The sequence below is a fragment of the Homalodisca vitripennis genome, chromosome 2 (genome assembly GCF_021130785.1).
Source record: "Homalodisca vitripennis isolate AUS2020 chromosome 2, UT_GWSS_2.1, whole genome shotgun sequence".
Taxonomy (NCBI): Eukaryota; Metazoa; Arthropoda; class Insecta; order Hemiptera; family Cicadellidae; genus Homalodisca; species Homalodisca vitripennis.
Window position 1 is genome coordinate 111,933,380 of NC_060208.1, and position 15,841 is coordinate 111,949,220.

General features: G+C 34.6%; 1 protein-coding gene across 1 annotated transcript in view; it reads left to right on the forward strand.

Annotated features, from left to right (window-relative positions):
* Positions 1-301: 301 nt before the first annotated feature.
* Positions 302-15,841, forward strand: part of LOC124354611 (protein patched) — a 74,099-nt gene continuing 58,559 nt past the window's right edge. Inside the window, exon 1 of the mRNA XM_046805211.1 lies at positions 302-419. Within this exon, the coding sequence (XP_046661167.1) occupies positions 366-419 (54 nt within the window). The 5' untranslated portion in view covers positions 302-365. The remainder of the gene's footprint in view (positions 420-15,841) is intronic.

The window sequence follows — 15,841 nt, forward strand, 5'->3', positions numbered from 1 at the left end:
ATAACAAAGATTTCCACACAGAAAAATCGAAATATGTAAATTTCTCAAAGTACTGTACTTTTTCACAGATCAGCGTAAGAGAGGTCAACATCCGGAAGCAATAGAAGCCGTGTACAATCTCCCACGTAGATCCTTTCACTCGAATAAAATCTCTTTTCCAGACAAGTCTTATCTGCGTCTAATCTCCCTGCCTGTGCGGTAAGGCGCGGGCGTGCGCGGCGCTACGCTGTAACATTGATACCCTCTGATAAGGTTATCTGCGGTACCGCGACGGTGCGGGAGGGGGGAGTGACTGTCAGTTCTTCAGTCGGTGTGCGCGCACGGCCGGAGTATCCCGCTTGACATGACGACCCGGTCTACTAGGCATGATCTGGAGCATTACCGCAAAGCTGTGGGCCTACTCTCCCTTCCCCCCGCTCGTAAGTACTCCACATATCTTCATAATTAGTGGGTAGAGTTAGTTTTCAGGTTGTTATCATGTTCAATTTTTGGAGACTACATAATTTAAAATAATATTTAGTTAACCGTATACTCCATAATCTATTTAAATAATCATCAAGTAAGTATTATTGCTATAGAGCGTATACATTGTTTTAACACTGTTCTTAAAATAACCATTTCGTCAATTCTTTTCATATAACCATAATATAATTTAGTTTAAGGGTTTTTATATATTGTATTGATTTCATGAAATTGACGCCACAATCGGTTATGTCAGGTAATTCTGATGATTTTGAAAATCTGCCCCTAAAAATAGATATGAAAATTGAAATGAAGTAAATAATTACAACAAAATTTACTTCTGGCTAATATTTGCTATCAGATACTTTTTTATACAGACCCGGACGATACTGCTGTCTTTTATTATAAATATGTAAGTCCAATTATTATTAATATTGGAGATGGGATAGAGAAAAAAGGCTTTTGTGTCCCTAAGTCCTTGAACAACATTTGGATATTTCATACGTCACAATGAGGAGAACAGTAACGGAAAGGTTGAACAACGTTCGGATGGAAGAACGTAGGGAAGACACGTTATTTATTCTTGACTCGCTGTTTGAGTCTATTATTTCATGATTTATAAAAGACAATAACCCGCCATCCACTTGAGTGCGAAATGGAGGTCCTCTGGATATTGGAGAAAACTTTATGAGTCGAGCCTTACCTCATGTTAAAGATCTTACTGACAACATTTTAATGTTTAAATATAACAAAATTTGATGTTATCCAGAAAATTACTTTAATCGCAATGAATAAACTGAATGAAATGCTGGAAATTAAGTAACTATTTTATATTTTGAAAATATCAGAACAAATCGGAAATAATAAATCGGATGTTGAGAGTTATTTAAAAATCTGTTCCGACTTACAGGGGCACGATATGAGTGGTGAATACTTCCAAAACTCAAAGGCTGAAAATAAGATGTTTGCTAGCACGATTTCATTCAAAAATATTTCCCTTCTTCTAACACGTTAACCATTCTTCAGCAATCTCGTAAGTGAGTTGAACATCTGGAGCTTTAGAAGGAATGTGACGTTATTGAAAATGTAACATGGATTCTAAACTTGTTATGTATTAGATAAAATAATTGTTTACTACGCCTCAAAGATATGGAAGCAACATACTCGGATAGAGCTAACTAATCTGAAATGGCTTAAGCTGTAAGTGAAATACATTTCAGAGAACATTTAAATAGTATTAAAACGTCCAACTAAGCTAACAAAATTGACACCTTCTATTTTGAAACATCAATGCATTACTTTTAATTTTTAATGTTTATATACATTTTTCGTGTTATTCGTGTTTTTCGTGCATCTTTCAAGTTAGGTATTGTTTCATTCAGGCATCTTATAAATTGCAAAATCACATACATTTTATGATTGTGAATAGAATAATTTCAATTAAAAGCAATTGCTGTAATGGACATTTGCTTTGCAGAGTCATAGAAGTTAAGAACCCTTTAAAAACGTTAAAAAATATATTTTATGTAAATTTTTGTACACTTAAAAATATTGAGTACGTCATGTGAAGTAAGTAAACTGATAAAATGTAACATTTTATTTGGTGGACAATAATAATTAAAATGTTTCAATAAATATAGGATGTATCTAACGTCTACCTTTCCAAGTGTATTTTGTATTTTTACAAATTTATAAAACACTGCTTAAGGAACAGTGTTGCGTCTTTGAGTAACAATGTATTTAAATTGTATACAGCGCTAAAAATGTAAAATATTTTCACTGATTCAAAATTATATAAATTTTATAGAGAAGATACAGTGAGTTAATTTTGTTTTGCTTCTGAATCGAGATCTCTATAACTTGAATTAACCAAAACGATCACGTAGTACAGAAGCAAGTTTAAACGTACTATGTAGTGTAAAATATATAGTTTGTTGAATAACTTGGGTTGATACAGCAATATCGATGTCAATAAAATCTAAATGTTTGAAATGTATAAAAGAGGATCGTTGTAAGACGCATATCCTGAACACTTGCTGTCACAAGGACGACATCGAAACGGCGCTGTAAAAAGATAAGATTGGTTAATGGAAGAGGCAAGTAAACCTGTTATCGACAGGGCTGAGCTTGTGGACATAACCTTAAACATCCTCGACATACGTGTGTAGGAATACTGTGACATTTCTTCGTCAAACATGTCCTTACATAAACACTTGCATTGCGACGCAACATTGTAGAGGATTATATTGATGGAGTGCCACCCACCTTACCATGAACCTCTTAAAACCGCCTACTGCTTGGAATATTTACCACCTATGTATATTCTTTTAGCTATCAGCTGTAGGTTCAGATTTTTAAAAGTCAAAAACAAATGAGTCATTCTCATAAATAATAGTTATGTTGCTACAAACTTCATACATGATAGTCTTAATGCTTTTAAATGTGTTTGTAATGAAATAAAAAAATTGTCTATTATTTGACTTGATGTTAGCGTTTTAGTATTATATCAGTAGTGAAATAACTAGCCTATAGACTTAGAGTTTTGAAGCTGCTTTTCAATATAAGCAACTGCAGTTCGATGATAGAGCATGTCACTTCATTGGCTGGGCGTTAGCGAATATTTTTACATTGGTCTAATAGGTAAACATAATAGTCCAGAAGCTGATAAGTAATTTTTATTGTATTAGTACAAAACCTGATTTTTCTTCAAATTATTAGAGAAACCGATAACTGCATCCTTGTGAGCGAAACTAACGAAACGTTTGTAACTTAAATTAATTAAGTTTTGTTATAAATAGCAGATTTATAGTTAAACCTACTTTTGTGTAGGTCCGTATAATAAAATGGGTTTTTATAAGAATGTAGAATCGTTTATATTCGTAGACTTTTTGATACGAAATGTAAAAAAGTAAATACATTTATATTGATCTTTGGGCACCTCTCTATAACGAGTTTTATCCTAGCATTACATGAATATACATTGCCTTGAAAACAATTGTCTCTTGATAAACATACTAAAAAGTTGCCATATAATTATTTTACGTCACAATTTATATTAATAATATTAAGTTATTAGTACAAAGACCAGAAGAGGGAGCCATGAAATGTTAAACTACTAACCATTATTCAAAAGGAAAAGCTTAATAAAATATGCATTGACTAAGGGGAAAATATCAACTTTGTAACATTTTAATGAGGGCTTGTAAAGTTGGGTTTTACCAATATTTAAATAACACCTTCTATTCTATTCGTATTACCCCGTTTAGTAGGTGGAGGGGGTGGTAGGGAGATGACTTATGTGCAACTAAAGCTGCTGCGTCCCACCATGAATGAGACGTAATTGTCCCGATTTACATAATTACCTTAAAATTTCGGTAATTATTAGGACATTTAATTGCAAGGCCAGATGAGGTCGCCTATTATGTAAGGCCTGCGGTCACAGCGAATATACAGGTGGGAATATTGCTGGCACAAAGATACCGACTGACAAGTGTCTTGTCTCTTTACGTATTATAACACTTGCAATTTTATATCAATAATAGAGGATGGGAAGCTTATGTTGTTTACTATCAGGTGAAGGTAATATAATCTATATGATAACGTAGGAGTACGCCACACAGCGTAACAGAACATACTAAAAATATTTCTATATATAGAGATATATTTAGTCTGTGGTAGCAGCCTTCGCTGAGGTTTTATACAAAATTTCAAGTCTGTGTCTCATTTCATTTTTGACAGATACAACGACAGACAAATAAATACAATATGGCAAAGAAACTTTTACATGCCTGAAGAAACAAAAGGAAAATTGTGTCAGCCTACTGAGTGATATCCTTCAATGACGGTGAACCGAAATTCCATGGTTGAACATGCAACATGGTTGTAGAAATACATTTTCATACCAAATTTTCAAGTCTACAGATAAAATATTTTTTGAGATGTCGTGGCAATTCATATTTGTCATAAAATTTGATTTCATATCAGTGTTTAAAAAATAAAAGTCTGCACAGTAAGTCACCATGGAATGATGAATGTATTGGGATAATTACATGTGTTAATATGTGACATGTGTTAAAATCTCCAATGAGTATCCTGAGTTCGTTAACAAATTTGTTTGTTCTGCTGTTCTGCTGTTTTCTCGTTGTTTACCCATAACCCATAAGAACAATATAAAAATATTCGCCAACTATTTTATAAATACACACACACACACCCCCACCAATTTTGGACAATCTATCATTTCTGAAAATTAAATAACCCGGAAGTGCTACCTCACCGTCAGGAATACTCGGCTTTAACCAAGACTCAGATATAGTAATGACATCAAACATCTGATTCATAAAAATAGTTCTAACTTCATCTATATGACATCTAAGCGATTGAGCGTTCAGATGAGCTGCTTTAAATTGTTTGCGATAGGGAGACATACATATAATCCCATAGACTGTCATTCACTATAATCGTTCTTAGTGTTCCTCATACATAAATGAAGCTTCATGCACAATTTCAAGTCTATAGGTCAGTTCGATTACGATATATCGTGCAGACAGAAAGACAGATGGACAGACAGGTGGAGAGAAATTCTATTTTCCATCCTCATGAGTAAGTGATAGGTTTCTAGAAAGCTTTGCCAATAAGTATATTCCATAATTTCTAATTGGATCACAAACGAAAGAATTTTTAGAATTTCTGTCCTTAATATGTCTTTTTACGCATACGTCCAACTTCCAAAATCAACAACTAATCCCCAACGGTACTTTGGATCTTAATTCTGCATTTTTCAATAAACAATTCAAAGATGACCAAAACCATTCTATAAAAACATCTCAAAAAGAGATTAATCATGTGTTCAACCATTAAAAAGTGTTGGTGGATAATTTTTAGTCTTACGGGTTATTTCCAAATTCCATCTTTATCCAAACTGCACAGAGAGATGGAACACACGAGTCTCACTAGAGTGTTAGTGATAGTGCTATCTAACAACCAGACCTAGGAACTACCACTGGCAGCGCATCACTAGCAAAGTCTGTTGACTACTCGTAGTAACTAGTTACTAACCTCAGTGGTACGTATTGGTTTTTATTGTCTTTGTTCAAATGCCTATTACAATATTTAAATCGAACCGACTGTACAAAATACGTTTTATTGAAACGCTTCAGTGCTTTAGAGCTCGACTCGATATCACAGTTCATGATGTACTACATAATGTACTTAGTACCAATAGTACAAAACACCATGACATGTGGTATGGCATGATTCCCTCCTACAAACTACAGCCTATCGCCGTCCATATCTGATAGGAAATCAAATAAAACACAGAGAACAAATCATAATTGGGCTCATATCTCATACCAGCCGCTCAATTAATCCCTAAAGAGCCATTACTATCAATCACGGTTTTTTAATTCCGGAGTGGGTCGATTATTTGCCGGACCGGCGACATTGATAAATAAATAGACCGGCGAATCAATGGGCAACATTAATCTAAGTGCGGGAACGCAGCGAGCGACAATTAATTATTATCAACACAATGGCACGCGACGCGGCTGTAATTAAATAATAACAGAGCTGGTAGACAACCGGTTTCTCGCTAGTTGTCCGGTTCCCCTCTCCTCCTTTCTTCCTCCTCCCCAGTGCTGATATCTTATCAGCGCTCTACTCTGCATCCCTTGAGCGCCTTAGAACACTGATAAACTAATGATATATTAGTTGTGCAAACTCATATTAACATACAAATATCGATTTCCAAATAATAAAAAAATAATATCCTTAATGATATTGGTCGATAGCTTCAGGTTCAGTTATAAATTTTTAATAATATCAAACAATAATAGTTTAAATAAAAATACGTTTCACACAATTTTTTAAACAAATACATTTTGGTGTAAAATCTAATTATAAAGTAAGATTGGAAAATATGATTCATTGTCAGAATCTAACAATGATCGTTGGTGTTTTAGGTAATCGTGCTATTGGGTGATTGTTAATTACAACTCATCCAGAATACTGAATTCTTGCAATTCTTCAAACCCAGTTTTGAATGTTATAAAGCTGTTAATGCATTTCAATTAAAATATAATTAACGTTTGTGGCCACCAAACCTTGTTTAAAGCATAAAGTGAGTACGAGTATCGTTGACTTTTTGCATCCATACAATTATATTCTGAATAAAAATAATGAATAATAACTAATCATGTAAATAGCAACGTGTTTTATAAGAAGCAAATTGTAGGAAGTCAAGAAATACTCTTACTAATAAATTGACTACTAATTCAACAAAATTTACCATATATTGTGTACTTGTAAAGCAATAACGGGAAATCAGAATATGGTGGCCTGTATCTAAATTGCATTCAACCCAATTGCAGGCGCTATCCTCTCTCAAGGCCAATGAGATAAGTGCGAGTGTTAAAGGTGGTGAAATCGACTTTGGGTTTGCAAAATATGTTGAAATGTTGAATTTTTAGATATCTTTGTACAGAAAAAGAATGGTTTTTGCTCACTCCACGTGACAAGGCATTTAAAGTAGGACATTAAAACAAAGGTAAACGGCTGGAGTTAAAAATGTGAAAGTTTCAGTGTGTACATAAGTAACATAACTCTAGTGAATGTAATGTTTTAATTTATGTAATTTCATGCGGAATGATAAAAAAAACTCTACTTATTGTCTATTCAGAGAATTTATCGTAAAAGGATATGAGTTCAAACGAAAAAGTATTTCCCAAATCCAAACTCGATTGTACCAAGTTTATTTATGCATCATCAATGGCAGAGAAGAAGATTTTGAAATGATCCGTAAATTTGAATTTTGTCTCTTAGAAGATGTATTTGTTTTGAAGATCTTATCAAACTACTTGCTTTCACATAAAACCCCCGTATTACAAATATATGTTTGTAAAATTATTATACATTGGCTATACATAATAAAAGAATAAACAGATTCCGGTGCAGTTTTACATGTATGATATACTGTTAAATATCCGGTCTTTTAAAGTTTCAATATTTTTATTTGATGTTCATAAATAAAAATTTTGTTTTAGTAGAAGACGAATATTTTTTTATTGTAAAGGTTTAGATTAAAGTTTAACCATTAAGGGTAAACCGTGAGGCTCATAAAATTATATTACATATATTTCTATAAACGTTCTTATTAAACAATAGACAAGGTTAAATTAATATTTTTGTAAACTAGAATTGATACCTTTGAAGACACTATTGGGATGGTATAATTGATATCAAATCGCTCATACAAGTCTAACTAATATTTTGTCAGGTGACATTTAACATGTTTTTAAGTATTTATTAATTTGAAAAGGTGAGAGTTTAATTTAACTAATTAATATTTTTACTTTAATACCATGAGCATTTGTGTAAAAATATACAGTAGTATAAAAACAATGCTGATTAAAGTTTCACAATTTATCACAATATTAACAATCCCATTTACTAAGTACAGGACAAAATATTGTCTTTAAATTAAAACTGTGCATTTTTTATTTTATGTTACTTTTGAAACCTTCAGGACAGAACTTGACGTTCCGTTGTTAGTGTAGAAACAGCTGTTTACAATTTATATGGCTTAAAATGTGACTGCGTTCACGGCTTTTCATTACAATCTATTTTTATATGAACTGGTTAGAGTTGTTCACCTTTTACTAATAATGTTCACTCCAGACGATGACATCTCTACATTTTGCTAGAATAAAAAACTATTTAGATTTTATTTTGACTTAATAAAAAGTAAGAGAGTACACTTTTTTTAATCCTGTTTCAAAAATACAGTAAGTAGTATAATTTAATGACGAATCACATGACGAAGCCGATTCGCCTCAGTGTGGAGTGTTAAAGTAAATAGGTACCCTACAGTTTTTTTTATATTTGTTTATAAAAGTTTATAATTTTATGCTTGAACTTGTTTTGATTACAATGTATCATACAGTACAGAATAAACCTAATCGACCAGGGAGCGAAGAACAGGAGTTATACTTAAGAGCTTCCGTGACTAACTGTGCTGGTCACTTAGTTCATAAGGCTCTCCACTAATAGCCTCATATTTATTGCAATGTACCATACAGTACAGACTAAACCTAATCGACCAGGGAGCGAAGGACAGGAGTTATACTTAAGAGCTTCTGTGACTAACTGTGCTGGTCACTTAGTTAAGGCTCTCGTCTAATAGCCTCATATTTATTGCAATGTATCATACAGTACAGACTAAACCTAATCGACCAGGGAGCGAAGGACAGGAGTTATACTTAAGAGCTTCTGTGACTAACTGTGCTGGTCACTTAGTTAAGGCTCTCGTCTAATAGCCTCATATTTATTGCAGTGTATCATACAGTACAGACTAAACCTAATCGACCAGGGAGCGAAGGACAGGAGTTATACTTAAGAGCTTCTGTGACTAACTGTGCTGGTCACTTAGTTAAGGCTCTCGTCTAATAGCCTCATATTTATTGCAATGTATCATACAGTACAGACTAAACCTAATCGACCAGGGAGCGAAGGACAGGAGTTATACTTAAGAGCTTCCGTGACTAACTGTGCTGGTCACTTAGTTAAGGCTCTCCTCTAATAGCCTCATATTTATTGCAATGTATCATACAGTACAGAATAAACCTAATCGACCAGGGAGCGAAGGACAGGAGTTATACTTAAGAGCTTCCGTGACTAACTGTGCTGGTCACTTAGTTAAGGCTCCTCTAATAGCCTCATTTTTACGACTGGATCACCTAAGTTACCTGAATACCACTTCGTGGATTATCTGGCTTTTGAAACCACATGCTCTCTAAAAATCCCTGCTTCTGGAAGACTTCTGTTTTACATCTTGGCCTCCGAGATGTCCAAGCATTGAGAATCTCAGACCATGCACGTTTTTTACTCCAGAAATATTTGTCTGGGAATAACGACGATTGAAACCACCTGTCTTATTGGAATCTGTAGTATGTAGATGTCTCGATCTCTGAAACCAATACAATACACCTGTGGAATTTCCCTGCCTCTGGGAGGTATTTGACGTGGGAAAGTGAGGAATAGGAATCTCCAAACTTTGGAGCCAAATTGGGAGCCTTCCAAATCACTCCTATAGTCTTCTGAAGCTCTTGATACGAAGGCCTTCTATTCCGCAGGATCCTCCGATCTCGAGAACCGGATGAGATACTGTACGTCCTTACTTCTAGGACCATTGTGCCTCTAGAAGTATAGTCAGATAAGAGTAAGCTCTTGGCGACTGCAACCATAGTTTTAAGTTGAGAATCGCTGTCTCTAAGAATATTCGACTTTTTAATAATTTGTTTTTAGAAATATTTGACCTATGGAAACTTCCATCTTCTACGCTGGAATTCGTTAGTATCTAAAAGATTCATACTTCTGAAGTTAGATCACCAGGACTACCTGACATATAATCGTACAATTAGTGGTGGTTCTTATTCTCTGAAATCATTCCACTTTTTTCATATTATTTCATATTATCTAGACACATTCGACTTAAGCATAATCTGTGAAATACGAACGTCTGGAGAACAGTGGTTATTCTATAACACGGGTGCCAGAGATCTTCCGGTCTGTGAAACCACAGTTACTGAGATCACCATTTCCTCTAAGAACCTTCAGTCCTGTCAATCTGTAATTTTCATAAATCATAAAATAAAAATGTTTTATGATTTAACCAACTATTAAGTGTTCAAAATAAACGCATCTAGACTGTGGTTTTCGTTTCACAAATAATTAAGCTGTTTAATCATCATTTAAGTAATTAAAATGTAACAATTAAAAGAACCACTTTTATTGCCGTGCCTTTCTCCTCAAGGCACTAACCGCGATTCGTTCAAAAGGTTTAATCTTGTGTAATTACCGAGTTTGTTTTATCTTTAAAAGCGAGTTCAGGAAATTAATATCCGCTTCGGCCTAGGTAATTGCAGACTGGGATGTCCTTCAGCCGTTCTCTTGAATAATAGTAGGTCTATCGTAAACATCGTTCTCACATCGTTCAGTCAGAAGTCTGACTAAGATTGGTTTCGTCTTTTATATCGCGCATAAATTTGTTAACGCTTAGTTCTGTACACGTGTGTTTGTCTTGAGTAATTTTCTTCTATTAGCAGTGGCATTTTAAAACGCCACAGATCAATACACTAGCTACTTGAAGGTTGGATTTCGAGGATGGATTGTGACTAGTGCATATTAAAATTTTCTCGGTACCTCAATTGTACACTAGTACTTACAATTACATATCGGTAAATGAGTTTATCCTGAGGTGGTGCAAGGTTTTTGACAATGGACGCTAAATTTCAACAACCCAACAGCAGAGCCAAGATAAGATCCATTTCAAAAAATATTTGAAAATGCTATTGATCAACTGTGTATTGGAATGGTATCCGAAACCATGCCTGAAAGATGTTATCATTCACCGTGTTGAACTACGTACACACCTGTCATCTTATTTTTTTGCCTTAACAACAAAGTTGATAGAAATACTTGACATTGTGATATGCTTTAAGTTGAAAGAGTTTAAAAAACATATATTTTTAGACAAAACCCCGAAATACCCCGAGTCCAGATCGCAATATTGTGTAATAAGCCAAAATGAGTCAATGTGCGGACGGCTTAGGGTTAGGGTTATTCCGTTTATTGTGGAGTCCTTGACGAACGTACTACTGAGTATAGTGATTGATATTAAACTCAACTCTTAATTTTAACCATTTATCAGAAATATTTATTAGTTTTACTTATCACGCCGAGGTGGAATAGTCTAACCATCGCGCTCGTGTAGCGACCAATCATTGTCAGTGTTGTTCATGTCGCTTATTGTATCACATCTAAAGAGTTGTTTAATTATTTTGTATTTACATTCTTCGTAGGGATTTTTCTTCAAAAGAATTTACGTTGAAAATAATAAATGAACAATAAAACTATCGATCAATGGTTATTCTGTAAGTAATTGCAAGATTTCACGAAATGGAACTGTAGAAAATCACTATATAACGCGATGATAAGACATCGTGAACATAAAGCATATGTTCACGAACATAAAGCAGCGAACCGTAACCACCGCCTTGAATGACAAATCTATGGCACTACTACGTACATCTGTTGACCTGACCTCCTGGCACGCACGGCTCGCGGACACAATGGCCTATAACGCGCCCAACACTAACGTAACGTACTCTTGCGGCAGTAATCGCTAATTATTTATTAATCAGTATCGCGGTGCGGTTCGCCCAGTAACAATAGAGACCACACAGAGAGCTAGCGGTCGCGGCAGGCGCCACCCAGCCCATATCCCGCTCCCTGGTTCTTGTTGTACCCTGTCCCGCATCGCAGTATAGGGGTGAGCATCATTTCTGGGAAATTTCCTGGTGTAACGTCAGAATACAATGTCGACAATAACGCTATGAAGAATCAAATACTTGATTATTCATCAGGTAGAACCCGTTAGAATTCAGTCTCGTATCTGACTGTACGACTACTGTTGGACCACCCGGCCCGGAAGGAGGACCAAGTCAGAGATTTTAGAAGTGGCGAAAAGCCCAAGTATTCATGCAGGTATTAATCACTAGTTACGTAGATTTTGGTTTTCGTCGTTGGTTAATCACCGGGCCTTGCCGACACGCAACTGATGAAACCTAATGAAGACACTGTCCCAGGCTCAATACAGGTACTCATCATACATTGACCAACTGAGAAGTATATCAGTTTAATTTCTTTTGAGACTAAACATATGACGTCACAAATACACATTACATTTTCTATCTAAAAAAAAATCAAAACCAAAGCCACTAGAGATGGCAACGTTTTGCTGCTTTCAATTTTCAGAAAGAATTATTTTAATGTCTCTGTAGTTGCAATAATATTAGTTTTATGAACAGACATTAATTGAATAACCACTATTTCTGTTACAGCAAATTTTATTTTTCTATTATTATTTTTTATATCTGTCAAACATAAGTTTATTTTCAAACTTCTAAAATTAGCGTACACTGTTGACTCGGAAATAATGATATTTCTCATTTAGGTTTTTTGCGTGCTAAGTACAATAAAATATTCCTCTACAAATAAAAAAATATCCGTGAATGGATTATTATGGTGCTGTAACATTCCCTCTAGTACAAAATGGAATTCCAATTCTAGTCAATTCCCGTCAAGATGACAAGGCGTTGACGTGGCTCTCCTTTTTTGGAGATCCTCCGACTAGCCGGTTGCAGAGGTATCGCCAAGTTACACCTATAGGGAGATACAACTAGTGATGAAAGTAGTCCAGTTGCAGAGGTGTCATGAGTGAACAAGATTACAAAAACACAGTCGAACAAGATTAGGGTCGGGAGGTTTCATATTTATAGTTGGTTTAAAAAGATAGTTTACCAACAAGAATTGTTTGAGTAATTCAGTCTGAAATATGATTATTACACCAAGAGTTTCTAATTTTATCTTTCCACTTTTATCTGTTAACACGTTTACTTTCTCTTTCTCGATGCAATACTTTAAATCCATGTGTATAATTATTACTACTTTCTACGTGTTTGAAAGTCTTATTAAAACATGTGAAGAACCCTGTTGATTTTGGGAAAGGTCAAAGGACAACAATTCACAAGTAACTCAGTAAAGGTCACTGTCTATAGGTTCATTCAATACTCAGTTGTGTCGGTTTATTTGTATACGTAATGTATACAATAAAGTACGAGTATATCATTGGATAAGTTACCAGCTCTGTGTCACAAGGGCAGCTACAGTAAAGACAATTTTCAGCAGATCTCTCTCGCTTATTACCTAGCAGTAAAATAAACATGCGGGCAGCCTTGACACAACGATGATGGCGTGCAGGAATCCAGCTCATGCAGAGATTGATACTGTTTCAAAATTCTTAGGCAACGATTCCAGGATATTCAGCTATCATTATTTTATTACTTGTATGAGGATTTTTAAAAATAATGATAAAGAAATCTTTAAATTTTATGAATGTATAGACCTATTTATCGTTTCTGAAATACATTTAATACATCTTTATAACACGTTATGTAAATATTAATACGTAAATTACTTAATACCTATATTAATACGTAATTTATATTCCTTTGCCTTATGGACATCAAACGTATTAATCATGTCAATAGTGTTAATGTAGTCTAACTTCCATAAGACGAAATGTTAGTTTTTTAACTATTTGTCTTCATTAGAAAAAGATTAAACATTTACTCTTTTGCTAGTTCCATGCGACAGTTTTTAAATGTAACGTTTAAACAAAACATGTAAAATATTTTAGGTTTTCAATATTCTTTTTTATAAAAGGTATGGAAAATCCCCGTGTTCATAATTAGTTTATAATACTGAATATATTTGTAAAAATGTGATTCTAGTAGACTTAGTACTTTTTGAGATGTGGGTGCACAAAGCAAATCAAAATGGGAAAATCTTAAAAACTTTTTATAACTTTCATAACTTTCATTTTTTAATAATGATATGCACTGTATGAAGGATTGTTTGGGTTTTCGTATTCTTGATAAAGGTCATCCAGCTTCCTTTTGGCCAAAGTACTTAAGTGTCTAATTTTCTGTTCTAGATTGGATACGGCCTTTTCAGCCTTTTGATCATGCTGCTTGTCAAAACGTTTCATTGCTTGCCTTATATTTATTCCAGCTTCCAGGCCTAAATGATCCAAACTTTCTCGTTTGTAAACACTATCGAAATTTCGCTCTAAATTGGCTACGGAAGTGTACTCAAAGATAATTCTGAGTACACATAAACATGTTTAACCATAAATAAGTTTAAATGAAAGATAAAACTATTTTGAGACGAAACATGCTTGCAACTTACTGCTGAAAGCCCGCGAACGCGCACAACGCCAAGTCGAGATTGAGATGTTCGCACTGATTGCGGTATAAGTAATGAAATTATAACCGGCGCGGCGGTGGTCGATCTAGAGCGCGCCCACTACTCGTAAATATCGCGCCTAATTGATTTCCTAACCTCAAATTGCAGGTTGTTCGCTACGTCAGATATTTATCGAGTTTTATTACGCCGTAATTGTTTTATTGGTGGGGACAATAAATGTCTCAGTTTTAGGTTGGCAACAGTGCCAGGAGGACGGTTAATGTAGCAGTGTAATTACAGGGACCACACACGTCGCCGTCGCTCACTGCCGCTGCCTCATGGCGCCCACACGCTCTTCTCTGCCTACGTCATTGTGGCTCCTTATATTTATTTATCTAGTCACCAGTGTTGGTCGTCCCTGGCTCACCAGATCATACTTTCAACTCTTGTTTATAGGGGTTACTTTGTGGGTATTGCTATTGTTATATATCGGTAATTATTGTATTATTGTTTTACAAGCTCTTCTGGGAGTGGAAAGTTAACAATAAGTGAATATTTTTTGTTTGTAGATAAATATTATATTAATGATTTACCTGTACTGCGAGGTGTGAATTAAAAAAAAAAATAGCGTGTAAAAGTAGCATCGCCTCACGTTGATATAATCGAAATCATTACTTATAAATACATCATTTTGTTGGAATGAACTTATTCAATTCTGCACTAAAATTCGTATCTCTTTATTAAAGGTTTGAGGGGAAATTGTGAAACGCTCAATCCTCCTCTGGGCTTCTGTGAAAGCGTCCAATTGAGTGTCAAGGTTCGGAATTTCGCCTCGTAGTTAATCACTTCAAATTCTTTAACTCCTAAATAGTTATTTTCAATTTATGTTAACATTTGTGTATACAAGAAATTAAACGAGGCAATCTTAATGAATAGGATCTCTGCGACTCTCCTTCGTCAGGAGATCAGCAACTTTACGGTCCATTCGCTTGAACATGAAATAGAAGATATTACTGAGTTTTAGTGCCAAAAACAAGGGCAAATTACAATAAATATTACGAATGTGACACTAGAAACCACGGCAAAATACTATATATTTTCGTAGCGATTGTGAAGCACTGTGTGATAAATTCAATAAAAAATTGAACCAGTTGGAAAATTAAGTAACTTAACTAATGCCCATTAAATATTCTAAATACTTCATTTTTTAAACTCGAATGTAAAATTTTAAAGTAGTTAAATTAAGCGTTGCTAACATTTTTGTGTGCCTTTATTAGTATACTTCCGGAGGCATTGAAAGATTGTGAGATCCAAGTCTGTGGCTGTCTTCCATCGTCAGCTTTGTGATATACAAAATTTAAAAAGACTGGGAATCCCAGACAAATGAAAATGTATTGAATTAAGCTAACCTTTTAGAAATTGTAAGTAAGAGAATCATAAATAACCCACAAACAATAACGTTCACATAAACACGCATCTCCAGAAGCATTCAATAAACTATGGGAATGTCACCAAAACAATCGCCAAGTGTATTACAGTCTGATATGCTAATACTGATCCAGAAATTGCCAACTAC